The sequence below is a fragment of the Naumovozyma castellii genome, chromosome 9 (assembly GCF_000237345.1).
Source record: "Naumovozyma castellii chromosome 9, complete genome".
Classification (NCBI taxonomy): domain Eukaryota; kingdom Fungi; phylum Ascomycota; class Saccharomycetes; order Saccharomycetales; family Saccharomycetaceae; genus Naumovozyma; species Naumovozyma castellii.
The window spans coordinates 326,783-352,823 of NC_016499.1; the positions used below are offsets into that span (position 1 = coordinate 326,783).

General features: G+C 37.2%; 16 protein-coding genes across 16 annotated transcripts; 4 read left to right on the top strand and 12 right to left on the bottom strand.

The window, feature by feature from the left end:
- Nucleotides 1-125: 125 nt before the first annotated feature.
- On the bottom strand, nucleotides 126-2,300 carry FAT1 (long-chain fatty acid transporter FAT1; the record flags this gene model as incomplete). Its single annotated transcript, XM_003678139.1, has 1 exon — nucleotides 126-2,300. One exon carries the CDS (start codon nucleotides 2,298-2,300, stop codon nucleotides 126-128), a length of 2,175 nt encoding a protein of 724 aa, XP_003678187.1.
- A 199-nt stretch (nucleotides 2,301-2,499) lies between these two features.
- On the bottom strand, nucleotides 2,500-3,420 carry FIG1 (Fig1p; the record flags this gene model as incomplete). Its single annotated transcript, XM_003678140.1, has 1 exon — nucleotides 2,500-3,420. The coding sequence occupies one exon, from the start codon at nucleotides 3,418-3,420 to the stop codon at nucleotides 2,500-2,502; it is 921 nt and encodes a 306-aa protein (XP_003678188.1).
- A 339-nt stretch (nucleotides 3,421-3,759) lies between these two features.
- ATP3 (F1F0 ATP synthase subunit gamma) lies at nucleotides 3,760-4,686 on the bottom strand (the record flags this gene model as incomplete). The annotated part of the gene is made up of 1 exon (XM_003678141.1): nucleotides 3,760-4,686. One exon carries the CDS (start codon nucleotides 4,684-4,686, stop codon nucleotides 3,760-3,762), a length of 927 nt encoding a protein of 308 aa, XP_003678189.1.
- A 325-nt stretch (nucleotides 4,687-5,011) lies between these two features.
- On the bottom strand, nucleotides 5,012-6,064 carry NCAS0I01800 (uncharacterized protein; the record flags this gene model as incomplete). Its single annotated transcript, XM_003678142.1, has 1 exon — nucleotides 5,012-6,064. One exon carries the CDS (start codon nucleotides 6,062-6,064, stop codon nucleotides 5,012-5,014), a length of 1,053 nt encoding a protein of 350 aa, XP_003678190.1.
- A 232-nt stretch (nucleotides 6,065-6,296) lies between these two features.
- PDX3 (pyridoxamine-phosphate oxidase PDX3) lies at nucleotides 6,297-6,983 on the bottom strand (the record flags this gene model as incomplete). The annotated part of the gene is made up of 1 exon (XM_003678143.1): nucleotides 6,297-6,983. One exon carries the CDS (start codon nucleotides 6,981-6,983, stop codon nucleotides 6,297-6,299), a length of 687 nt encoding a protein of 228 aa, XP_003678191.1.
- A 546-nt stretch (nucleotides 6,984-7,529) lies between these two features.
- Nucleotides 7,530-8,951, bottom strand: RPN4 (stress-regulated transcription factor RPN4; the record flags this gene model as incomplete). Its single annotated transcript, XM_003678144.1, has 1 exon — nucleotides 7,530-8,951. One exon carries the CDS (start codon nucleotides 8,949-8,951, stop codon nucleotides 7,530-7,532), a length of 1,422 nt encoding a protein of 473 aa, XP_003678192.1.
- A 713-nt stretch (nucleotides 8,952-9,664) lies between these two features.
- On the bottom strand, nucleotides 9,665-13,438 carry OSH2 (oxysterol-binding protein related protein OSH2; the record flags this gene model as incomplete). The annotated part of the gene is made up of 1 exon (XM_003678145.1): nucleotides 9,665-13,438. The coding sequence occupies one exon, from the start codon at nucleotides 13,436-13,438 to the stop codon at nucleotides 9,665-9,667; it is 3,774 nt and encodes a 1,257-aa protein (XP_003678193.1).
- A 459-nt stretch (nucleotides 13,439-13,897) lies between these two features.
- YAT1 (carnitine O-acetyltransferase YAT1) lies at nucleotides 13,898-16,024 on the bottom strand (the record flags this gene model as incomplete). Its single annotated transcript, XM_003678146.1, has 1 exon — nucleotides 13,898-16,024. The coding sequence occupies one exon, from the start codon at nucleotides 16,022-16,024 to the stop codon at nucleotides 13,898-13,900; it is 2,127 nt and encodes a 708-aa protein (XP_003678194.1).
- A 333-nt stretch (nucleotides 16,025-16,357) lies between these two features.
- On the bottom strand, nucleotides 16,358-17,293 carry ADE1 (phosphoribosylaminoimidazolesuccinocarboxamide synthase; the record flags this gene model as incomplete). The annotated part of the gene is made up of 1 exon (XM_003678147.1): nucleotides 16,358-17,293. The coding sequence occupies one exon, from the start codon at nucleotides 17,291-17,293 to the stop codon at nucleotides 16,358-16,360; it is 936 nt and encodes a 311-aa protein (XP_003678195.1).
- A 216-nt stretch (nucleotides 17,294-17,509) lies between these two features.
- On the bottom strand, nucleotides 17,510-18,205 carry ERP3 (Erp3p; the record flags this gene model as incomplete). Its single annotated transcript, XM_003678148.1, has 1 exon — nucleotides 17,510-18,205. The coding sequence occupies one exon, from the start codon at nucleotides 18,203-18,205 to the stop codon at nucleotides 17,510-17,512; it is 696 nt and encodes a 231-aa protein (XP_003678196.1).
- Nucleotides 18,206-18,431: 226 nt separating this feature from the next.
- Nucleotides 18,432-20,084, top strand: CDC7 (serine/threonine protein kinase CDC7; the record flags this gene model as incomplete). Its single annotated transcript, XM_003678149.1, has 1 exon — nucleotides 18,432-20,084. The coding sequence occupies one exon, from the start codon at nucleotides 18,432-18,434 to the stop codon at nucleotides 20,082-20,084; it is 1,653 nt and encodes a 550-aa protein (XP_003678197.1).
- Nucleotides 20,085-20,157: 73 nt separating this feature from the next.
- Nucleotides 20,158-21,156, bottom strand: TSC13 (trans-2-enoyl-CoA reductase (NADPH) TSC13; the record flags this gene model as incomplete). Its single annotated transcript, XM_003678150.1, has 1 exon — nucleotides 20,158-21,156. One exon carries the CDS (start codon nucleotides 21,154-21,156, stop codon nucleotides 20,158-20,160), a length of 999 nt encoding a protein of 332 aa, XP_003678198.1.
- Nucleotides 21,157-21,622: 466 nt separating this feature from the next.
- Nucleotides 21,623-22,606, top strand: NOP1 (rRNA methyltransferase NOP1; the record flags this gene model as incomplete). Its single annotated transcript, XM_003678151.1, has 1 exon — nucleotides 21,623-22,606. One exon carries the CDS (start codon nucleotides 21,623-21,625, stop codon nucleotides 22,604-22,606), a length of 984 nt encoding a protein of 327 aa, XP_003678199.1.
- Nucleotides 22,607-23,099: 493 nt separating this feature from the next.
- NCAS0I01900 (uncharacterized protein) lies at nucleotides 23,100-23,381 on the top strand (the record flags this gene model as incomplete). The annotated part of the gene is made up of 1 exon (XM_003678152.1): nucleotides 23,100-23,381. The coding sequence occupies one exon, from the start codon at nucleotides 23,100-23,102 to the stop codon at nucleotides 23,379-23,381; it is 282 nt and encodes a 93-aa protein (XP_003678200.1).
- Nucleotides 23,382-23,513: 132 nt separating this feature from the next.
- Nucleotides 23,514-25,355, bottom strand: SLX5 (SUMO-targeted ubiquitin ligase complex subunit SLX5; the record flags this gene model as incomplete). The annotated part of the gene is made up of 1 exon (XM_003678153.1): nucleotides 23,514-25,355. The coding sequence occupies one exon, from the start codon at nucleotides 25,353-25,355 to the stop codon at nucleotides 23,514-23,516; it is 1,842 nt and encodes a 613-aa protein (XP_003678201.1).
- A 169-nt stretch (nucleotides 25,356-25,524) lies between these two features.
- On the top strand, nucleotides 25,525-25,911 carry APC11 (anaphase promoting complex subunit 11; the record flags this gene model as incomplete). Its single annotated transcript, XM_003678154.1, has 1 exon — nucleotides 25,525-25,911. The coding sequence occupies one exon, from the start codon at nucleotides 25,525-25,527 to the stop codon at nucleotides 25,909-25,911; it is 387 nt and encodes a 128-aa protein (XP_003678202.1).
- Nucleotides 25,912-26,041: the final 130 nt, after the last annotated feature.

The window sequence follows — 26,041 nt, forward strand, 5'->3', positions numbered from 1 at the left end:
CCCTTCGTATGGGCTCCTTCAAAAGTTTTCTTCGTGCATTTATTAAAACGGTCTCTCTAAATTCTACATATAACATTATGTTTATAGATGTGTAAAAAAAACATTGTCTATTTTTTATGAAAACTTCATAACTTTAAAGATTGAGATTCAATTCCGAACCAATCCTCATTTGTTAGAACCTTATATTCCTTATAATCACGTAGCCAGTATATTTTATCTTTCCCATTTGCCCCTGCAGGAAGTTTCTGATCTCTGTACAGTTTCTTTAGCACCTTATGGTTATCAGTCATCTTTATTTCATTGACAAGTTTAACAAATAAAGGTAAGGCGTATTTTGGAAGAGATTGGTTTAAGAATGGTAACATACCATTTAACATCGCAAGATTTTCTTCATCAGATATTGTATGAATATCTCTATCAGTTGTCAATTTCAAGACTGCAAACCCTGCTCTGCCTTCGTATTTTGGAACCTTAATCCCAACAACCACAACTTGTGATATTTTATTTTCATTACTTAATAGTACTTCATCTTCAACTTCGGTAGTAGATACATTTTCTGATTTCCATCTAAAGGTGTCTCCCATTCTATCTAGGAAATACCATAATCCATATTCATCTGATTTTAATAAATCACCACATCTATACCATGCATCACCTTTTCTGAAGACGTTACGTATAACTTTCGACTTGGTTTCCCTCTCATTACCTAAATAACCTTGAAAGGAGGTTTCAGGTTTTCTTGGGAAAAAAATCCTCATTAGCATTTCGCCCGGTTCTCCAACTGGAGCCACTTCACAGAAACCTTTTTTATTTCTGTAGATCACTGAATCATCATTAGGATCCATTTTAACTAACGTTTGTTGTAAAGATAAGAACCACTGGATAATTGTACCATAATTTCTACAAGCACCAATACCAAAAGTACCTCTCTGAAAACTTGTAGTTGCGAAAGGTGCCTCTGTTGCAGCATAAAATTCACCAATAACTTCAATATGGAATCTCTCTCTAAATTTTTGCCAAATATCAGGCCTTAACCCGTTACCATATGCAACCTTTACACAATGCATAGATTCATATTTTGAAACAGGAGTATGAAGTAAATATCTACAGACTTCACCAACATATTGAATGTGAGTTGCCTCTGTAAGGTATGCCTGCTTCCAGAAGTTCGTAGCTGAAAATTTGTTGGCAATCGCTATACAACCACCCTGCGAGATAACTGCACATACACCTAGTAAGGCAGCTGTCGAGTGAAATAATGGCATCCCAGTGAAAACAGTACTTTCATTATTCATATGTAAAACATAACCAAACAACTGACATCCAATGGCAGCTTTCCTCCACGACATAATTGCAGATTTTGGAAGGCCTGTGGTACCTGATGTATAGATTAACATAGCAGGCTTGAAATCAGTTAGATTACTTGGTGATCTTAATTTTTCATCTTGAAGGAATGTGGGAGATGATGGATTTAATAATGTGTGTGACAAATCTGCTTCATCTAAATAATTCAATTTAATATTGGGTAGTGCATTTTTAATCTCTTCTTCGGTCTTGACTATATTTGCGCTTGCTTCAGGATCAATAAATACTTGCGATATATTAGAAATTCTAAGTGAATGCACCAATGGATTACCGATTGCATTATAGTTCACAAAGGCAGGTACAGCACCAATATTCCAGAATGCTAACCAAAGAAATATGAATAGTGGCTTGTTTGTACAATCAATACCTACACAATCCCCAGCTTGAACATTATAGGTGTACGACAATATATGTGACAATCTTAAGACGATATCATATGTCTCCTTATAAGTATAACTTTCTAAAGCGTATTCACCTTTCTGTTTAAGTGGACTAGCATAACGAATGGCTAATCGGTCTCCATTTTTTTCAACCTGATTAATAAATATGTACCATGTTTGGAACCTGTGTCTCTTCACGGATATGATATACAGAAAGACCGATTTAAGGAAATATGGGATAATATACCAATCTTCTTTGATTCTATTTCTCTCATTTAAACCGTGGAAATAATCTCCAAGGTAATAATTCACCAAATAGCTAATTGGCGAAAGAATGATACGCACCAATCTAAAAAGCAAAGTCAGTATCCTCATAATGATAAACAAGGGAACCTTAAAGACCAGCTTTGTATTGTTCAGACATCTCAAACTTGCTGCCATACTGAACAGGACGTTTCGATGATCTTGACTCTCTAGTGTTTCACTAATATGGACACCTCCTAAATTGGTTGCCTGAGTTGTGTATCTTGAAATTAACCGTGTCATAAATTTCATCTGCGTCTAGCAAAAAAACGCATTGTTAAAAATTGTGAAATGACTGTCTAAACAGCTAATTAACAGGAAGAAGGACAGGTCCAATATGATGATGATGTCTTTTTGAGTCTGTTATGTATATGAATTTAAATAAAAATATCTATTTTCTCTAATATTTTGGAAAAGTTAATGTTCAAGAAAAGGTTAGCGCAAGCTCTTTTCATACCTTTGAATGCAGACTTGATGAATTTGAAGAACTGGACCCTCCATAATAGTCATAAGGATTGCTATTTTTTGTTGCATTTACCTTATCAATTTCTTCATCCAGGTTCTTTCTGTCCCTCAAATACAAAGCCCATAAAATGATACAGTCTATTAGTAAGAATGCAAAACTAAACCATGTCATTGTTGCTGATTTCTTACCCTTGTGAACCTTAATGATACCCATGCTAGCTGCAGGTATAAATTTATAACTTGCACGAATCCCAACATGGGCCCATATTGATCCAAGTCCCCATATGAGAACCAACACGGGACTTAAAATTAAGGTGAACCTGCTTAAATATATTTTGAATGGTAAACTTGGAACTATAGCATAAAGGATTAAAAGAAATAGGATAATGGTTAGAATAATAGTTGCCATTAGTATATATGGGTGGACAACGTTTACTGAAGTCATCTGCGCAAGCTGTAGAATGTTTAATTTCACTGGTGTGGATGATTTATTGGAAGTTGACTTGTTGTTTGATGTCGATGGAATATTGAAAAGTTCGATAGAAAGATCAGTGAACAGAGAATTGTTGGAAACCGACTTTCTGGAGAAACATGCTTCAGTTGCCTCTTGACCTTGAAAGTTATATACTCTTGGGACATCTTCAAGGCAGATTCCCATATAACCTGACTTAATGACAACTTTCTCTAAACCAGTAGTCTTATTTCCCGCAGCAAAGGATGATTTTATAACTGAATAAAATGGCGAAGATTGATCAAATTCATAACGCGTTAGGAAAGTTGCTTGATTTGCCATGTTATAACAGCCCACTAATAAAAATATTGTTAAAAATATTGTTATCAAATTGAAGATTAGGGCTAAGATTCTTGGCATACGTTTGACACAGAACCAGAGGGCAGTTATTGACATTTCGGTAATATTTCGATTTCTTTAGACTCTTTTGAGTTTTTTTGTTTGTAATGATTATTAAAGAGTTAAAGGAAGGTTCAAGAGTTGTAACTGTTGGCATTTCTCTTTCCTTTTATACCACCAAGTTTCTGTTGTTGTTTGTTCTTCATTTTATTAGTGACGCGCGACGAATTTGAAACATAGATAAGACGGTATGGAAACCTATGAAACGACATTGAAGTTGGACAAGCATGCAAAAAATAGTTAGTACGAGAAAGTATGAATATATATTGGCATTTTTCCATATTTACTTTTGGTCTGATATATAATTGAAACAAATATAAAATCTATTTGGCACATTTAATCCAATGTGGAGGCACCGGTAATAATATCGACCAATTCATTAGTGATAACAGCTTGTCTTGTTCTATTGTATAGAATAGAATATCTTGTGATCATATCCCCTGCATTCTTAGATGCATTATCCATTGCAGTTCTTCTAGCTGAAATCTCAGCTGCATGTCCCTTTGCCATGGCAGTAAAGATTTGAGTTGTAAAAGTATATTCAAATAAATCAGCTGAAACGTTTGCGTCATTATCAATATCAAATTTACCATATGCAGGTGACTTTTCAATGGCTTCCGGATTGAAAAGGGGCTTGTGCATACATTCGAACGATAACGAACTAATTGGGTCGTTGAAATAGATTGATATCTTTGGATATGAACGAGTATCAAATTCACTCAAAATTTTGTCAACTATAGAGGCTGATTCTTGGAACGTTGGAGCATCTTTACCGACACCATTGAACGCCAACTTAATATTATCAGGGTTACTTCTTAGTAATTGCATCTTAATCTTATCTCCAATGACAACAATATCTGCGTTAGGCGCATTGACTAAATGTCTTCTGACACTTTTTGCTAATTGAGAATGAATGGACCCACATAAACCTTTGTCGGAAGTAATTGCAATAAGCAATTCCTTTGGAGGTTCTTGTGCGTCTTCACTGACTAATGATTTAGTTTCTGCATTCTTATAGAATTGTTGATCTGCCTCGTCAACTTTATTAGCGGTCGCTTTAGCCTTTTGTGCCTTACCCAATCTTGTAGAAGCAACAATTTTCATTGTTTTGGTAATCTTTTCGATATTCTTGATAGATTTCAAACGAGTCTCCACTTCCTTTAAAGTAGCGTAGTTTCTTGCCATTTGAGGACGAATGCAGTTCATTCCGTAAACTCCTACCACAGGTGAACGCACGACATTAGTGATTGTTCTTGAAAGCATACTGGTCTATTTCTTTTAGTATTGTTTACCTTATTTGAGCTAGAACACGAAACGCAATAAATTCCTTCGTCTATCCTTTTCAATGTGACGTTCACAATCTTGAAGAAACAACTCTTCGGTTCGTCAGGGAGAAATCCATCCTTTATTAACATGGGAAAATACCGTTCATCAACTTTCCGCGCTCTCATTGGCCACGCGGAAACAACTCAATATAGTATATACTTACATAATAATAATAATAATAATAATAATAACGATAATAATGATTTGATTAATATACACAAATGTTACAGAATGGGATTATTAGATAAGATAAGTAGCTAGGCTAATGCATTAAATATGTATTTTCATTCTTCTTCGATCTTTCGGCGCCAGCAACACCCTTGGCAATGAAATCGTAGTCAATCTTGACATCCAAGTCTCTATTGTTACGGTTGTTTGGAGAACACGTCACTGTACCCTTTAGAATATCACCTGCTTCACATTCCAAATCATCAGCTAAGTAAAACACGGTTTGCTTCCAATGAGTATATGGCGCATGAGCACCTGTGGAGAAAGTAATTGGAGTTTCCCCTTTTGGAGCAGGGAATACAGTGTCAAACCAACAAATGACACCATTGATCCAATCTTGTCTCTTAGCTTCCACTTTAAAATCAGCCTTAAAAGAAAGATCTTCCAATTTCACAGTATTCAAATCGAATTCGATTAATTTACATCTTGTAGTGTTCACTAGATTGTTATCCACTGTGTCTACAATAGGTTCTTTCATGATTAATGGGATGAATGGAGAATAATCAAATCCATACACATCATGCCAATAATTCATCTTTTCTTGCTTGAACTCGGAATCTTCTAACCCAGCAATATGGATTGAACATTTATCTGGGAAAATCAACCCGTCTTCCACAAGATAACGATCACGAGCATAAAGAACAGTATCTAACATGGACTCGTAAAGTAAGAAATAACCCATCCATTCCGAGATAATAATATCAACTTTATCGTAGGGTAGCACGACATCTTCCAATTTACCACGTAATAAAGTAATCTTGTCTGAAAACCCGTTTAATTCAACTAATTCACGGGCCATTTCAATGATGCTGGACATATCAACACCGATGACATGCTTGGCACCGTGCTTGGCAGCAAACATGGACAAGATCCCTGTACCACAACCAACATCTAAAACGACCTTATCCTTGAATAGGTCTTTGTTTTGAATGATGGCGTTTCTATAGGATAAGGTACGCACGGAATCTTGTAACATTTCCTCGTGGATACCATAATGATCGTAGGAATCGAAATAATGTTGTTCCGTGTGGCTTAGTTTCTGCTTGTCGGTGGCAGAATCGGTGGTGGAGGTCTTACTAGCTGGCATGTTTATTGGTTTGCTTTTCTAATAAGTGTTGAATAAGAACTGGCTTATAAACTATAGATTAGGCCTCCCTTTATAGACTTTTCCTCATCGCCATTTCCTTGGAAAATTTTCACAATCTCGAGAAAAAGATCCGCCCCTCAAAAGAAAAAGTAAAAGTGAAAAATTTCTTGACATCAACTATTATATTAAATACCATATAGAGTATCTACATATAGATAGATAAATAGATAGATCATGGTGCCAATCTTACGATCTTCCATGGATCGTGCTCTGAAGCTCTTCTGTAAACAAAACGATCATGCAAACGATTTGGTCTTCCCTGCCAGAATTCAATTTCTAAGGGAACAATTCTTAACCCACCCCAATAATCTGGACATGGTATATCTTCTACATTCACGAATCTTTCTGCGTTCTTCTTTGCTAATTCATCCAATTCGGCTCTGTCTTTCAATTCTTTCGATTGAGGTGAGGCCCAGGCACCGATCTTGGAACCACGAGGTCTCGTGTGGAAGTAACGTTCTGAGGTTTCACGATTGACATGCTCCGTAAGACCTTCCACTCTAACTTGTCTTTGTAAATCCTTCCAAAAGAAATTAATGGCACCATGTGGGTTTGACTTGATATCCTCGGCTTTTCTAGAAGTCATCCAATTGGAATAGATGGTGAACCCACGGTGATCTAATTCCTTAAATAATAAGATTCTTGATGAGACTCTACCACTAGGTAATTCAGCAGAGGCAAAAGTGATTGCTTCAGGCAGTGTTTCTCGAGGATCCTTCTTGGCTTCCTCGAACCATTTCGTGAATTGATCAATTGGATCAGGGAGAAGGTCTGCTTCCTTCAAAGTGGATTTATCATATTGATATGTCTTTGGTGCAAAGATTATTGGTGTTTGCGTTCTATCTGGGTTGTCAGCCATTGTTAGTATATACTTGTTTGAATTTATCAGTTAGTTCTCAATTAAGACGAGTAACAATGTCTAAAAAGAGTGTGTCTGACGAGAGTGTTCTTTATATAAAACTGTGTACAGTTGCCAAAGGATAAAGACGAAGAGTCACATTCATCGAGGAAAATGTTAAGTAAGCAAGGGGTGTCTGTTGGATTTTCAGGGTAAACCCCTAGGGTTAATTCATTCCCAATAACACATTTTCAGGGTAAATAAGAAGAAAACCATTTTCTTTTATGAAGGAAGCAGCTTCACTTTCGCCATTAAAAAAAGATAAATAACAATATCTCTAGGGTTAATCTTATCGATTATATAGGCTTGTATGCCCTGAACGAGTTTATATAGGCGTTTTTTCTTGTAAAGTCTCAAAACATAATAAGCTTTGGTTTCTTCTATCAAAGTTCTCTATATAAGATGATGTGAAATGACAAATAAGCTTTTCTATTTATTAATATAGTCTATAGAATGCGTATAAAGTTGTATCAAAAAAAAAAGAAGGGAAAAAAACCATTAACCAGTTTAACCGATAACATATCCAATGTTTTCCTTAGCAAATTTAGTCACTTGCTTACGTTCAATAGTTGATAAATCATCGTGCTTAGATTTAATATGTCTTGTCAAAGCATCCAACCTTGAAAAAGTCTTATCGTAACCTTCATTTCCTAAAGACTTAATACATTCAGAACAACGGAATACTGTCTTCTTTGAAGCATGGATAGTATTTTGGTGTCTCGTCAAATCATACGATCTTGAAAATTGAGCACAACAAGGTTCATTAGTAGTTAAGTTTATTATTCTGCATGTGTATGTCTCATCTGTTGAAGATTCCGTTATTGCTTTTAAAGATTCTTCTATTGAAGCAGGTTTCTTTATGGAATATGATGATTTCCTTAGTTCTTCAATTAACGATTCTTTCCTCTTTTCTTCATTCGATTTCATAGTGAAATCTTTCGGTATATTCAATTTAAGATTGGAAATTGGTTTATTCGATGTAGATGATGAGGATGGGAGAGTTATCACTGGTTTCAAAGATTCTCTTGGTGAGGAGTTTTCACTAGTCAAAGGTGTAGGTATCATTGATTGATGATGGTAAGTATTTTCATTGTCAACTAATTGTGAAGATTTGAAATCACTTTCTGACAATGGTGAGAGTTCCATGTCATCGTCAAGATCAGAATCTTCTTCGTCCTCATCCATTTCTTCTTTAAATTCATTATCAAATATTACCTTAGTATCAGTACCCTTAAGGGTATTGTCCCTCAAAGGCCAATCAAATTTGGTCTCGTCTATCGTATCTAAGAAATCTAAATCTTGATTTGTTTCATTCATTGAAAATGTATTATCAGAATCTGGTGTAGTAACGTTTATATCCTTGTAGATGTTATCAAATACCTCTGTACTCATCTTAATAGGTTCTTCAACAGAACTGGTTACTGGACCATTTATAATATTACTAACAAAGGGAGCACTTTCATTGGGTCTTGGTTCCTTCTGTATACTCCGTAGATTTATCGTTTTCACTTTGGCTAGTAGATTCCTATGATTTCTTTGGATATGAAAATTCAGCTTATTAATATTGTTCTTCTTTTCCCTTTCCTTATCCTTGGTTGTCGTTGTCGTTAATGAAGGATCAGCATATTTGCTAAACATGTTAAGATCTTGTAGATTCACATTGAAGTAGCTTGTTGGATTCTCATTATTAGCGATGACTGAAGCAGCTGGTGAATTAGTTGATGTGTTTGCTTGGGTATTACTAGAAGAGGATGGAGAACATAATGATAATTGACTATTGCATAACCTTTCTTTCAAAGGAAGTTGAGCAGCATTATAATAAGTTGGATAGACAGATGTATCCTGATAGCAGTCAGAATTTAGATGGTAAAGTTCATCTTCGAGAACGTCAGTTAATGTCCTTCTGAGGAATAAGTCGGTGGAAGCCATATTTAGAATTTCTTCTTGATTTGAAATAGGTTGTAAAACTTCTTTAGACAATTTAGGTTTGGTTTGCTTTTCTGTAGTCTCTTGGTTCTTTATTTTAATATATCAAATATTAACTTTCTGAACAAAAAGAGATTATAGAGGGTTATCGATTTTTTTTTGTTAGTTAGCCTGATGTATGCAAACTTAATACGCTTTCTTTCCTTAGTACTCCAATCTTTTGTTATCAAGAGCGAGTCCCTTTGTGATTCGTAGCTGTCTTTGGTTCAATAAGAGTAAGATGCCAAAGAAAAGAGAAAATTACAGAAGAGAAAATGGTACCATCTTTATATATACTAACTATCATGTGCTGTTCCTTGGCATTCTTTCCTGTTACGTAATGATTGATCTATCAAAAGTTGGGTTTCCAGTTGGCTTAGTAGGGGGGTCCTTGCTTTTTCAGCGGTTCGGTTGGAATATTCTAGAAAATCGGCAGTCACGTGATCTCTCGCTGACAAATTTTGCCCACGTGACTTCGGCCGAGTACCCCCGCACCTTTCCGTGGAAACAATAGGTGCAAACATTTTTCGTTTCCTCCGCGGAAGACAGCCGTTAAGTTCCGGTCCGAGACCCGAATGTATGACTCGACTTCCATGGCGTTGTTGAATATTACAATATAACAAAGTACGTGTCTACGTAAGTAAGTACGTAGGTATGTATGGTACATGTGCTGTCAATTAAAAAATGTCGGCGCAATCTTTCAATTGTTTGTCCCTTCTTAGAGGCCAGTAGTCCCCGGTATATCTCCAATACGGAAGTTTAGTGACGGGATGTACCTCTTTGGTAAACCATCTTGGATGATATTCAATATTTTCAATTTCTCTCCGCTTACGTACCGCCCTTTGCTTCTCTTCCAATCTATGCTTTTCCTCGGCGGCTTCGTCATATCTCCCATCTTCCATGGCTCTTTGATCCGGTCTTAATCTCGTATCCGTGGGAGCTAACCACGGTAACAGATGTGGTTGAGGCGCATTCATAGTGATAGCAAACTGAGTCAGGTTGAATGGAGCATCTGGTCTAGCACATGCCTTCCACACTAAGAATTTAGATCCATCATAGGTGGGGCCCTTCCCAGAAAAGGAAGTGACCGTCTTAGTCTTCTCCAAAGATAGAACATCTCCAGATTTTGACGTCACTTTCTTAGCAAATATACAATCGTTCCAATGACCACCTAATACCCACATTTTCTTTTTCTGCTTGTTGTACACTTCACCTCTAACTTCGTATGCCCCGGATGATCTCCAACCTCTTGCCTTAAAATTCAAAATACAATAATCCCCATTCGTATGGTTCAAAATCTTAACTTCACCATGATTATCAACTTGTGGGTTACCAACAAGAATACCAATAACAGTGTTATCAGGTTTCTTAAATGTATACAACTCCTCTTTGGAATTTTCCAAATCAGGACGCATCTTAATGTACCAAAGCCCTAAATGCTTAAATTGGAAAGATCTACCATTGAATTTAGAGTCTAGATATGATTCACCCCAGAAATCCCATTTGGGTGATTCCGTCCATGTGGCAGATATTGGAGGATGATGTGACACTTGCTCGGTAAAGAATCTATAATGTTTGTCAGGACGTGAATATTCGTACGTTTCCCCCAATAATGGATTAAATGGTTTTGCCACTCTACCAATCGTGGATGCATATGATGATGCTGTAAACACAGCAATGTACAATAACCTTAGAGTGGAATCTTCGAAAGTAGCAGCCTGATCTAATAATTCAGAGTATTCTAAATCTTCAGTAACTCTTTGTAATAATGACGTCGGTTCATTGAATGTCACAGGCAAGGTCATTCTTGTCATATCTTTCCCAACCATCGATTTCAATACACCCCATAAACTAATCTTCGGCCTTTCATCTTTATCCAGAGCCAAACGTTTCCTTGTACCATCTTCATATCCTAAAAATGAACCTTGTTTAACTATTAATAATTCCTTTTTCTTTTGAATATCGTTAGCTGCAATTAAATGATGCGTTGGTTCTGTCTTTACAATTTCTTTCTTTGACTTAGTTGAAGTCTTATCCTCAAGTTCTCTATCCATGGTTGGGCTTGTCATTGGTTGAATATTCTTATTTTCCTCCACTGGAAGATGCTTCTCCATCTCTGGTTCAAGAGGTTGGATTTCTATCAAATTAGCTTCTGGCTCATTTTGTTTACCTGATTCATTTTCCTGCCCTAGTTTCATCTTAGACTCCGATAATAATTCTTCAGCATCAAAAAATTCATCAACATCAGAATTCTCATCCTCTTCCTTAGTGGCGCTAATAAATTTGGCAATTTCTTCCAAAGTATCAGAAGTATCACTTTCTACATCTTCTATATCAGATGAATTGGCACTTTCTTGGTTTCTTTCATCCTGTGTCTCTTTTGCCTCCAAAACCTTCTTCTGGAAGGTTTTCTTCAAGATTCTTCTCTCTTTACCCAGAGATTGCAAACGTTCACTCTTTTCCATTAATTCCTTCTCTAAATCCTTGACTGATTGAATCCAAATATTATTGATATCACGTTGTTTTGTGAGCATACTGACTAAAGTCTTATCTCTATCTGCAGTCAATTGGTTCATTTCTTCAAAAGATCTTGTCACATTAGTTAAGGAAACTTTTACAACATCCAAAATTTGTTGGTCAGGAATCCTATCAGACAGTAATAATTCTGATATAGATTTCAATTCCATCGAGATTGAATTTTGAAACATGTTCAATTTTTCAGTATATGGACCATATTCAACTTTTAAATATTCTTCATCTTTATCAGCTTTAGTCCCTACTCCACCTTCACCTTCTTCATCAGAATTGGTATTATCTTGAATAACATTATCGATTTCATCATCTTCATCATATTGCGACTCAATACTATTACGTGTATCAATCGATGCAACTGAAGTGAGAAGTGTATTCTTCAAAGAAGGTATCGTATGATTAGTCAAAGTATCACTTAATTTCACCGGTTGGAAGGACTCTACAGTTGGATTCCTCGAATGTAATGATATGGGTGTTGATGAGGATTCTATTCTGTTTTCAATCATCTTGTTTACGTAGGATTTACCGGATTGTGTTAAGTTGTCACTAAGCTCAACTTCACTCGATGCCACTGACAGAGAATTACTTGGTCTACGTGGCCGTCCAAATGAAGCTACTCTTCCAGACATTGGTACCTGTTGTTGTAGTGGAGAGCTTGGTTTACTACCGAGACTCCTACGGGGGGATAATGGTGCAGGCTTATTGGTGCGTGGTATAGCTAGTGATGGTGGAACAACATTATTATTCTTTTTCATCATATTTTTGTCCTTTAAGTATCTTATAGCACTTTGAAGAGCCCAAACCCATTTGTTTGCCTCTACACGATGGTTAGCCTTCAATTGCCATCTAGCTCTAACATTTTTTCCTCCAATTAATTCAAATTTCAATTTCTCAGATGAGTTTAAATGAATGTTACATGTGGATAAATCCAATAAACCACGGCATTTCTTCTTTGTAGATTCTTGGTCTTTATAATAAGATAATTTCCCATCTGCATCTAGAACAAAATAACGTAATTTATAACCTTGTGCAAAATTTGTGTATTTTTTCAAATAACCTCTGTATGTCGGAGGTCCTTCTGGCATAGTGGAGGCACCTTGTTCTTTATTACTCTTCTCTAATAATGTCTTTATTTCATGGTCCACTTCACGGTGTTTGTTAGCATCAAGGGTATCCTTCATTAGTTTCTTTGTTAAGGGTCTTTCTTTCAATAAATCAATAGGTAGTTTCCCATTAAAATTCCGTTTACAACAGTTGCAATCATGTTGTAATAACCATGAACATAGTGCTAAATTTCTTTCCCTAACGGCAGTATGCAATAATGTATCACCTGTTTCTGGATCAAAATAATCCACGTTAAAAACGTCAATATTCCTTGGATTGTGTAGAATTGCTTCCAATTTATCAATCTTATTTTCTTGGAATGCCATTTTCAATTCCTTGGAGACAGCACTTAAATAATTAGATCTTCTTATTTGCATCATTTGCGCAATATTCAAATCTTTACACATTTCAACAGGTAAAAGACCAGCATCATTAACTATGCATTCATTAATCTGAGGTTGGTCTAATAGTAATGTTATCACTTCTGAGCGTGATTGTGCTGCCGCCAGATGTAATGCGGTGTTCCCATTTTCATCTTGAGCATTTAAATCTAGTTTCAATGGAGGGTTCTTCTCTGGTGAGTTTACATAATCCTTAATGATACGTTCAACAAGGTCATTGGAGGCAACTTGTACGGCGAGATGGAGTAATAATCTAAAAACTTCTTGAGCATTTGCATTATTCTCAGACTCTTGTGTAGCTATGAAACTTTGTAATGTATTGAAATCATTTTGATGTAGGCAAGTCAATAGTTTCAGCTGTAATAAGGGTTTACTTGCGACATCCATTTGTTTTGGTATATCTGTCGGAGGCATAACAGTTATATCAAATTCCTGAAAGATTATTTCTTGATATTTTTGGCTTGGGATGGAAAAATGTCTATTTTCAAGTCAATAATTCGTTTAAATGCGACTGAATAGGTTAGTTATTCACTCTATGCAATGTTTATTATTTGTTTGGATTTTCGTATTAATATAGGAGGTCCATTGGCGGTCATGCCTATGACCTTGCTCCCTATTTGTTGTTTCCCTTTTTCGATTTTTTTCACCTTAGGTCCGTTTTCTTGGTTTTCTGCGAAGACGTCAGAATTTCTTCGTTTACATGCGTGCCCAGCGTTTTTCACTTGTATGACTCGAAATTACCTCAATCGATGTGGGACTATAACAGATCGTAGTAACAGTTTGAGAGCGCAAGAAATATTTGATGATAAGTATATCTCGTTATATATATATATATATATATATAAATAATAAATACTGATCCGGGCTTCGGCGTCAACCGGATACACTGACATCGAAGTAGTCATAACCCGAAAGCAAGAACCTCAAGTCTTCAGATTTAGTTGGGGCCATTTGACTTGGGTTTTCTCTCATGCCAATTAAATAATTCTCTTCCGGTTGTGGGTTTCTACCATAAACGTGATCCATCTCTAAGAATGATTTTTCTATCAAAGACACAAATCTATGAGTTTGTCTATGTCTGGATGACACCACCACAGAAATGGAGTTATCACGGATAACATAACCAATACCAAACCCATTTGCTGTCACGGGACCAAACCCAAAGTTCTTCAAACATGGGTTACCACAATTGGAAGTACTTAGCACATTGGTGTTTAATAATGACCATGATCTATCATTATATATTGGTGGCAGCGGTAAGGTATCCTTGTACCATTCGTTCCAAACACATTTCATTGCATATAAATGACGATCTTGCCCTAGTCCCATAGAACATTCTCTAGTGATTTTTGAATGTTCCTTACATGATTCTTGTAAGAATTTTTGACGATCTTCATCGGTTGCGTTTCGATCAAAGAGAAACTTGACAAATTTCTTAGATTGTGGTGTTACCGATCTGATGGCTTCAGTTCTACCATTCTGGAAAATCTTGGTCATTGCTGGTTCGTATGTAGTCTCGAACTTACCGTAAAGAGCATAATATGCCACTTGGAAGATTTGTTGAGTGAAAGCATCTGGTGAACATTTGAAGATGGATTTAATATGTGTGGCACCGTATTTTTCAAAATCCAATGTGACAAATTCATATTGAGAAATTAAATCTGAAATTCTAGTTTCAGCAAAATGTAAGGATGATAATAAAAATTTATCAATCTTCCATTCCAATTTTCTTGGGATTGTAATTAAATTAGCGTTGTATTTAACATCTAGAGAGTGGTGATGATTCAGGTCAAAGTTTTTACAATCTTCAGGGGAACAAAGTTTCTTGGATGCAAAGATATCTGGAACATTCTTGGTAATATTACGAGCAAAACTTAAAATGGAGTCAGTGTATATATCAGTGGCTAGTCTTAATACAGTGTGACCATCCACACCAGTATGTTCAAAATTAAAGCCAGCCTTGGCATTCTTTGTGATGATCAATTGTAGCTTATCATACCATCGATTCAAACAGGTACCGCTTTGAATATTCAACGGAACAATTGATTTCTTCAAATCTAGTTGCACTTTGGAAGTACCACAAAGCATAGATTTAGCTAATTCTTCCTCTTCATCGTCATTAAATGCAACATCATCTAGACAAATGACAAATAGGGCACTATCAATCAATTTTAAGTTTTTCCAATTAGTAGCGTCTGAAGCATGAAAGATATAATCTCTAATATTTGACCAAACTCTTCTACTCTCTGTGGTAAATACACCGAAGGGGACTTCATCGATAGAATCGTGGTGTCTTTTTTGTTTCTCCACATCCATAATGATAGAATATAAGTTCCATTCTAATTCTTCAGGGGTTTCAAAAATAGGTTCATTATTGACGTCTAGGACATCAAACCAATAGAATTGAGACTTGTATAGAATTATCACATGATGTGAAGTTTCGTCGGTTTGTAAATGGCATGATTCTTCATTAGGCCCCGGTGGAATTCTACTGGAACCGAATAGTTTCTCGTACTGATCCATTGATAAAGTGGCTCCACCACGAACCTTATCTGGTTTTAAGGTCTTGTGACGAATTTGTTTGATAAATTTCAAAATGGAGATGACTAATTTGGAAGTACGTTTAATTTGTAATGTATGTTCACCATATGGACCAGATCCAATATCAGCTTCTGTTCCTATTGTTGGGTCATCTTGTAATTGGAAAAATGGGTTCACATTTAAAACCACGGAAGCATCATATTCCAAATATGAATCATACCAAAATTGCTCGATGAATGACGATTCAGGTTTCAATTTCGCCAAATTTTCATCATATTCTAGCAGTCTTTGATGCAGAGTTGTCAAAAGATCGATATTTTCAGGGGAATTCACAATCTTCCTCGTCCTTTTGTTCTGTCTCTCATCTTGTAACGGTTCAATTCTAGCTAAAAATCTGTCCAGTGTATCCTGTAAGGGAGGGATAGGTAGTCTTTTGTTCAGAGTGCGATGTTCAGTCATAGTTCCAAGTTCTTACGTAAGTATGTGCAGCGTCAATTTCTTTAAGTTACCAGGAAGTCACTTTACGAGTAACACACCTCGATTAGTATCTATCTTATATATCTGTATTTAAATAAAAAGTGTATGTTCAGATTCACATTGAGGTTCATGTTCATGTTCAAGTTCCGGATCAGTGGTAGACAATAAGTCATTAAGTCATTCACAGGTACACGCTTCACGGTATACCGGAAAATCTCCGGCACCGGCCTGGGTTACGTAAGCGTCTCAAACTATTTCATTATATTGTATTTATATTTATATTTGTATTTGTATAGTCTAAAGCACAGCTTATGCCTAATCTGACCACTTTTGTCCAGTGAGAATCTCGTATGCCTCAATGTACTTGGCTCTGGTTTTCTGCACAATGTCTTCAGGAACGGAAACACCATCTACACCATTCAACTTATTGGCAGTCAACCAATCTCTCAAGAATTGTTTATCATAAGAATCCTGTGATACTCCAACTTGGTAATTCTTGGCAGACCAGAATCTGGAAGAATCTGGAGTTAAAACTTCGTCTACTAATATAATCTCGTTCGTTGCTTCGTCAATACCAAATTCAAACTTCGTGTCGGCAATAATAATGCCTCTTTCCTTAGCATATTCTTTACATTTAGAATACAATCTAATGGCTAGTTCCTCTACCCTATCCACTAGATCTTTATCACCACCTAGTATTTCTTGTGCTTGTTCCTTTGAGATATTTTCGTCATGTGCACCTTGTTCAGCTTTCGTCGACGGGGTAAAGATAGCCTTTGGAAATTCCTGAGATTCCTTTAACCCAGAAGCTTGTTTAACGGAATGGACAGTGCCAAACTTGACATATTCCTTCCATGCAGATCCAGTAATATAACCTCTCACAATGACCTCTAATGGAATCAATTTGAATTTCTTAATGAGAAGACATCTGTCTTCTAATTGTTCTCTATATTTAACGTTATCGTGCAATTCCTTAGGTAAGTAATCGAAAACGGTCTTACCTGCGGGAATTGGCACTAAATGATTCCTCACATCGGAAGATAGAAATTGAAACCAAAATTCAGAAAGTTTCGTAAGAAGAATACCTTTGTCTGGGATAGCATTGTTCATGATGACATCGTATGCAGATATACGATCTGTAGCAACGAATAACAATGTAGAGGGATCGACTTCGTAGATGTCTCTAACCTTTCCTCGAGCAATTAATGGTAGAATACCGTCTAGATTTGTTTGGGTGATGGATTGGGTCATTGTTTTCAATTGGGTTACTGTGAGGTGGTCGAATAGGATCGGTGAGATTCCAATAGTTTATGCTTTGCAAAGATATCTAAGTACTTATATATGACTTTGTTATAAAATTGAAATATTGCCCAGACTCTTTTTTTCTCTTCCAGAGTCACAATTAGTCCGAGTCAGTTTCATGCCTTACGTAATCGTAATAAAGTTGCCATTGAAAAAAAGATATATTCATCTACGAGATCGTTTGAAGACCCATTCAAGGACGAATAACTGTATTCCACACATGGCAACAATCAATAGAATCCCATAGATTGAAAACATTGTGATTCTCTTCTCTGTGGACTTGACAGTATGATGATTTCTTTGGTTTCTATTCTTATAATATTGCATATTACTTTCCAATGAATATAATCGTCTTTCAATATTATCTAGAGAGTCTTCAATGGATTGCTGTAATGCATCCCCTCCATTGGTATCTTTAATGTTTCTTCTCGTCTTCCTCTTTTCACGTCTTTCGTTTCTGGCATTCTTTATGGATGAGCCACTATTACATTTATAATTAATTTCAAAATCAACAATTTTCTCATTCTTATTACCAGAATCGAAACATATCTTATATTCCCCTCTATGTTCACCAACAAATGCCCACTCGCCCTGTCTTTCATGAGTCTTACTAATAATTGGCTTATATTGATCATCAGGAGCAAATATCTCATAATTAATATAGAAGTCATTATTAGAGCCGTGTTGTACTGCAAAATAATATGAAATGGTACAGTCAAGATCCGTTGTAAGGATATAATAACATTCGCGTTGATCATTCCCATTCCTATTCAATTCAATAGTTAAGGGTGACCCACATGTCAGTCTGAAAAGATTGCTGAGTAAAGCAAACCATAATATGTACAACAAACTGGGGCTCATGTGTTCAATTGGTGATGTCCTTGACTTGACGTTTTCTTGTTTTCAAAAATGTCTTCCATTGTGTGTGATTTGTTTTTTGTTATTCAGATGAATTTGACGCGTTTTGTTTAGCTTGACGTGTTTTAGCCTTCGATGTTTTCAATAAAGTTAAGTGTGATTCGAGTAATAAGTAACAGATTCAACGCCCCTTTCAAACAGTCAAAGCAGATTAACCCTCGTTCCTAACATGACAACATCCCTTTCTAATGAACGTAAACCTCTGGAACCGCACAGGACGCCATCCATGAGTATGCCACAGGACCTACCACTTGAGATCCAAGAGGAAATATCACATTTATATCAGGATGTCCCAGCTTTAAAGAATAATTATAATATTATAGATAAAATTGGAGAGGGTACATTTTCCTCCGTGTACAAAGCTCAGGATCTGAAAGGTAAGGTTACCTCAAAGTATGCATCACATTTCTGGAAATCACCTAAATATGTAGCATTGAAAAAAATTTACGTCACCTCATCACCTCAAAGAATTTACAATGAATTAAATTTACTATATATACTCACGGGCTCGAGTAAAGTGGCTCCCCTGTGTGATGCTATGAGGATGAGAGATCAAGTTATTGCTATATTACCATATTATCCGCATGATGAGTTTAGAACGTTTTATAGAGATTTGCCGATTAAAGGTATAAAGATGTACATTTGGGAATTACTTCAAGCATTAAATTTTGTACATTCTAAGGGGATCATCCATAGAGATGTGAAGCCAACAAATTTTTTATTTAATCCTGAATTAGGGAGAGGTGTCCTGGTAGATTTTGGGTTAGCGGAAATACAATCAGATTTTTCAAAGAATGATTACTCGAAGGTGTTTCAAAATCAATATACCGGTAAAGATGAAATTGCCGCCGAATTCAATGCTATAAAGGAATTAAGGAATAATGAACAATTTTGTCCCTGTGTTTTAAGAAGCAATAACTCAGTAACGTCATCATCCTCTTCGTCTGGACGTAGTGGTTCCTCCAGTCAGCATAATCCTTACGGGCCCATGATAACTATTCAAAACGGTAAATTAGTCCATGTAAACAATATGAATGGAATGGACCTATCTAAGGGATACCCGAAAAACGAAGCACGTAGAGTGAAGAGGGCTAATAGGGCAGGTACTCGTGGATTTAGAGCACCGGAGGTATTAATGAAGTGTGGTTCACAGACAACAAAGATTGATATATGGTCTGTCGGTGTTATACTCTTAAGTTTTCTTGCTAGAAGATTTCCAATGTTCCAAAGTTTGGATGATACTGATTCATTATTGGAATTATGTGCTATATTTGGTTGGAGGACCATTAAACAATGTGCTGCTATTCATGGATTAGGATTTGATGTTAGCGGTTTAACAATGATGACAGAAAATGGATATAAAGATGGATTGAAAGAATTTGTTTATGAATTGCTTAATAAAGAATGTTCAGTAGGTACTTTCCCTGAATATAGTGTTGCTTTTGAAACTTTTGGTTACTTAACTCAAGACTTTGCAGAAAGTCGAACTGCCATTGAACCACGTTTACCTGGCGGTAGTAGGAATGATCTCACAACTTTGGAGGAAAATGAATTGAAAAAATATCATGAAGAAATTTGGACTGATCATTATTGGTGTTTCCAGGTTTTGGAGCAATGCTTTGAAATGGATCCATTGAAGAGATCATCCGCTGAGGAGTTGCTCCATAGTCAATTTTTCAGTGAATTGAATGATAATGGTGATGAAACAGATCTTGAAGATACAGATGATGATTTCACAAATGGAGCATCTCAAGATGACGTTATCAGCTCAAGCCAAGGAGATGCAGTCGATGATGATGTTTTGCTGATATCAGATAAATAACAGAACACATAAAAGTATTTAGACTATAGTCTACATAAAGATATCATAGCATTGAATTTAAAATTTTGGCATTTTAAAATATGTATGGGATCAAAAATGATCTCCTAGTACCATACTTCTTATTCTTCTTTTGGGCCCATAGATACATTTGGCCAGCAGATACAAATAAGAAGAATACTGCGAATAAATTCATTTTGAAGACAACAGTAAACCATATCCAAGCCCAAGTTTCAAAAGTATAATTTGGTGCGACAAAGATGGAAAATAAACCACCGTTTATTGGAACACGTTTATCTTTGTTACCTATTTTCTTTTGATAATCCCCCCATCTACGTAACTTCAAATGAATGTAAAAGTTCCATGATTCAGATAAGACAAAAAGACCAATCAAAGTACCTAAACTACCAATGTGTAATTTTCCATAAACGTTTGATAATGTATTGTCACTAAAGAAAAATCCATATCCAAAGTATCCCAGGGAAATAGCACCATTTAGAATCCAATAATGGAAGGAATTCTTAAAGATATTGAATAAGGGCATGGTAGCTAAAGAAAATTGGTGAACAAATAGTGTTTCAAATTCTCTCTTGACATAATGAGCAAGGACCATGTAGTATGCCACTTTATTTAACATTGGACTACGTGGTGCATTATATTTATGGAATCTTTCAATCATGTCGGGTCTTGTAGATAAATAATACATGAGGGAATGGATTAAAATTGGACCAAGGTATTCAATAAAGAACACTAATCTCCATGCAACTTGTGGTCCCAAGTCCTTAACAAATAATTCAGAGTGCTCATTATCTTGGAAAAAGGCATCATTCGTAATTGGAACTTGCTTTGATTCCTTGGAGTAGGTCAATCTCAGTCTGTACTTGCTGATACCCCTATTATTGGATGAGATCTTAGAAAGGACTTCTTCTAAGGTGGGAACCTTTCCCTTAGACAATTGAAGCTCAGTATCTTTCAAGCTCCTAGAACGAGACTTGATGGTAATCTTAGATGGGCTCATGTTTGTTTCACGATGCTTCTCTTGCCTTTTGTATTTAGCAATCAACATGACAACCATATACCACACTAAAATTCCAATAAATCAATACTGACATACAATGCGATAATTGACAGAATCCATCGCGCGACACGACAACCAATTTTTTTTTTTTTTTGTAAAAAAAACTGAAAATTTTTTCACTCGAGAAATTTTCACTTTGAATTTGCATTAAGCTCATCTCATCCATCCATTATATTTATTATATCTTAATAGTAAGTTATTTAGTTATTTCAACTTCAATTCGACTCTTGCTTTTTCGCATTCAGCTCTACAAGAATAACTAATACTGTTCATCCATTCATACCTACTCTTTTATCTGTGCATAAATATCTAAAAGAGAAAATAGATATCAAAAGAACATATTAATTTATCCCTCACAAAGTTTTAATTACATTCCTATACATTCATTAAAATCCACTCAGTTGATTTTAACAAGTACAAGAGAAGAAACTAATTCCAATTACACAAGACTATAATATAAATCATGTCATTCAGACCAGGTAGCAGAGGTGGTTCCAGAGGTGGATTCGGTGGTAGAGGTGGTTCCCGTGGTGGATCCCGTGGTGGATTCGGGGGTGGCCGTGGTGGTTCCCGTGGTGGATTCGGTGGTGGCCGTGGTGGTGCCAGAGGTGGTTCCCGTGGTGGATTTGGTGGCCGTGGTGGTTCCAGAGGTGGTGCCAGAGGTGGTCGTGGTGGTGCCAGAGGTGGTGCTGCTGGTGGTAACAGAGGTGGTGCTAAGGTTATCATTGAACCTCACAAGTTTGCAGGTGTTTACATTGCAAGAGGTAAAGAAGATCTTTTGGTTACTAAGAATATGGCCCCAGGTGAATCAGTTTATGGTGAAAAGAGAATTTCTGTTGAAGAACCATCTAAGGAAGATGGTGTTCCACCAACTAAGACTGAATACCGTGTTTGGAATCCATTTAGATCCAAGTTGGCTGCCGGTATTATGGGTGGTTTAGATGAATTATTTATTGCCCCAGGTAAGAAGGTTTTATATTTAGGTGCTGCTTCAGGTACTTCTGTTTCTCATGTTTCTGATATTGTTGGACCAGAAGGTGTCGTTTATGCTGTTGAATTCTCTCATAGACCAGGTAGAGAATTAATTTCTATGGCTAAGAAGAGACCAAATATTATTCCAATTATTGAAGATGCTAGACATCCACAAAAATACAGAATGCTTGTTGGTATGGTTGATTGTGTGTTTGCGGATGTTGCTCAACCTGATCAAGCCAGAATTATTGCTTTGAACTCTCATATGTTCTTGAAGGATCAAGGTGGTGTTGTTATTTCCATTAAGGCTAACTGTATTGATTCTACTGTTGATGCTGAAACTGTTTTCGCTAGAGAAGTTCAAAAATTACGTGAAGAACGTATCAAGCCTCTAGAACAATTGACTTTGGAACCTTATGAAAGAGATCATTGTATTGTTGTTGGCAGATATATGAGAAGTGGATTGAAGAAATAAGAGATTTAACATTTAACGTTACTTTACCTTTTGTTTCTTTCATAAAATCATCATCTCTTATTATTTTCATTCATCTTTTATTCTTCTCTCTTTACTCTGTATTCCGGTTTTGTAAAATAGATACTTCTAAAATATAATTTAAAAACATTATGTTGTTATGTAGTGGTGAACTCCTAATGATATGGGAAAGTCCGCTTGTTTTTTACCCGCACGGACCGGTTCTTCGAGGCGTTTCCACAGGGAAAGAAAAAAAATCCGCCATCGAATCGAATATAAAACCCAGGTTTTGATCTAAGATGGGAGGAAAGAGCGATAAGAGTCATTAAAGTTCCCCCTATTTCCTAACAAACCATCCAAACAAGCACAAATCCATATCCCATGTCCGCTAACGATTATTACGGTGATTCCAAGGCAACAGTATGTGTTTTTAAGAACCGATTATGTTATGTTATGTTAAGGTTAATGATCTAAGATATACTAACAAGTAGTTATCATGCAGTATTCACGTCCAAGCGTTCCACCTCCAGGTCATGAGTCCCAGGGGACAAGAGGGTACCCACCTCAGCAGCAACAACCTCCGCAATATTATCAACAACCGCCACAACAACAATATTACCAACCTCAACAACAACCTCAATATTACCAGCAACAACAACAACCTCAACCTCAACCTGTTTATGTGCAGCAACAAGCTCCTCAACGTGGTAATGAGGATTGTTTGACTGGTTGTTTGGCAGGGTTGTGTATATGTTGTACTTTAGATATGTTAATGTAATGAGATGAGGGGGGGAGAGAAATATGTAATACTAATATAATTGCTCTATGTCCTAGAGCCAGACTTTATGTAAAAAATGAAAAAAATAATCTAATAAAGTTGGTTAAACAAATGCAAGTATTTATGTAAAAATTAAAAGAACACTTCTCTCATCTTGGTTTTGACTCTCAGAAGTGATCTACAAGAATCTGCCGGACATACCCTTGGTCCATAATTATCTGGGTGAGAGGAACCTTTCAATTGCTTTAATGTTTTCTTGGGTAGTTTTGATTTTGATTTTGCATTATCTATTCTTGCATAACAACGTCCACAAAATGTATGACCACATGAAGCCATAAATACTCTTTGAGATAAATCTTTATCCAATTGAGATGGTTTTGCCAAACTTTGATAGGGACAATGGAATTTATATTTAGAGACCAATGATTCGAATGATCCACCACGATCTGTATCGTTTATGCCTTGGAAATCCTTCGGTATGCCCACACCTAATTCTACACCACATAATGTGCACGCGGGTACCTCGATGTAGTTCTTGGCGGCATCATTATCCTCCACTATTATTGTTTCCTCTTTACCATTTTTTTTAATGTCCAATTTCATTGTTGGTTCCGTGTTAAAATTGGCACTATAATTTTCTGGTAATTCATTGGCTCTTTTCTTGAATGCATCCTGTTGTGGTTTTGTTCTTGCCATGAAACTTTTCGTTCTTGTATCATGTTCTTGTTCCTCTCTTCTTTGAATCATGTTGATAATATTTTGCGTTTGTGTATCGTCTTCATCGTCGCCATTATGATCAGCGTCATCTTCTGAATTGTAGGCACCGGTGAAATATTGATCTTCATCATTACCATTATTTATCCCCAATTGATTCATTAAGAACAATCTTGCCAAATTCACGTTGAACCCGTTTGCGTTCGGGGTGACTCTTAGAGCTCCATTTCTTCTTAAATTTCTTAAATTTCTTTGACGATGGTTGGAGGAAGAAGTGTTCTGTTGTGATGATCTGACTCTTCTTGTTGCCCAATTGACCATTAATTGGCTTCTATACTGTGTAAATAATGATAATAGTTCGTCACCGCATTCTTGTAACGTCAGTGGTGCGACATTTTGTAATATGGATGTGAATTCATGCAATGAGTGGGCATGATTGAATGCACTTTGAATATCCGGTGAGTATGTGTTTATTCTTGTTCTCAGTCTTGTCATTATAGGGTTTGCATCATCCTGTGGCGGTGGAGGTGGAGGTGGTTCCTCGCGATTTTGCTGTTGTTGTCTTTGACGCAATCTTATTACATTTGGTGGTAGTGGGACGGATCCATTATCGTTATCTGATTCGTGATCATCATGAAAGAATAAAGAATTTGCTCTATTTGTACTTCTTCTTAATAATTGTCTTCTTGCCAATGGGATATTTTCCTGCCATTCGAAGGAACTTCGTGCGAGTTGATCCGTGGGAGTGGCGTCCACTTGTAAAGTTTGACCGCCGGGCAGATTCAACGTTACCGTTGGTCTCATTGTTCTCTCCTGCGTTATAACCAGATCGTCATCCTGCTGCTGCTGCGGTGGCGACGGTGTAATGATCTGTATGGTTCTTGGTCTTGGGATGGTGGCATTAGCATACGGAACCTCCTGATCCAAGTCTATGAACTCAGCATCCGGGTTAATAGGAGCATCATCTCTTGCGACGTTCGGATTAACGATCTCCCTAACGATCGTAATGTCGTCGTCGTCGTCCTGGTCCTGATCCTGATCGTCATTCAAATGCGATAGATCAGGGGTGGATCGAATGGCCCTATTGGACCCCTGAGCGTCAACGAACCTATTCATGGAATCTCTGGGTCGATCGGTGCGAGCATCTGGGTATAGTCTTATTATTTGCTGTTGATCGTTGCGTATCCTTGCATCGTCCTCGGGATCACTCTCTATTGTTATTATGGGGTCCTGTTGGTGGTGGTCTGTCGTGGTGGACATGTAAGCATGGGTGAGTGTGTGTTGTATGTGTGAGCGTGTGTGTGTGTATTTCAATGCAAACAAATTTCAGATGTCATTTCATTAGAAAAGGGCGCTCCGCTCTTCGGGCACAAACAGACTTGTTCTACTCACTCACTACACACACCAAACCAACACCACACAGCCAAGCATGAAGCTAGAAGTGCGAGAGGTGTACCCTGTGTTTGAGTGGTCGTGGGACATCACGAGCGAGACGGAACAGCAGCAGAACCACGAGCCAGAAGAGCAGCCAGAAGACGACGACGACGACGACGACGACGAAGTCTGTGGGATCTGTCGAGCTGGGTACAACGCGGTGTGTCCCAGCTGCTCGCACCCGGGCGTCACGTGCCCCGTCGTGGTGGGCACGTGCCAGCACGCGTTCCACGTGCACTGCGTCGTTCCGTGGCTCGCGACGGCCGCGGCGCGCGGCGCTTGCCCCATGTGCCGCCAGCCGTTCGCGCTGGACCCGCTGCGCCGGGTAAACAGGGGCGCTACCGTCACCCTGCCGCAGCTGGGTGACCCGGACAGCACGTGACGTGGCCGGGTGACCCCTTCTCCCCCGTCGTTTCTTTTTCAGTCCCACCTCCCGTCCCCATTTCCATTTTCAAATTTTCCCTTCATTACATACATATCTATCTATCCACAACTACCTATATACATCGCAT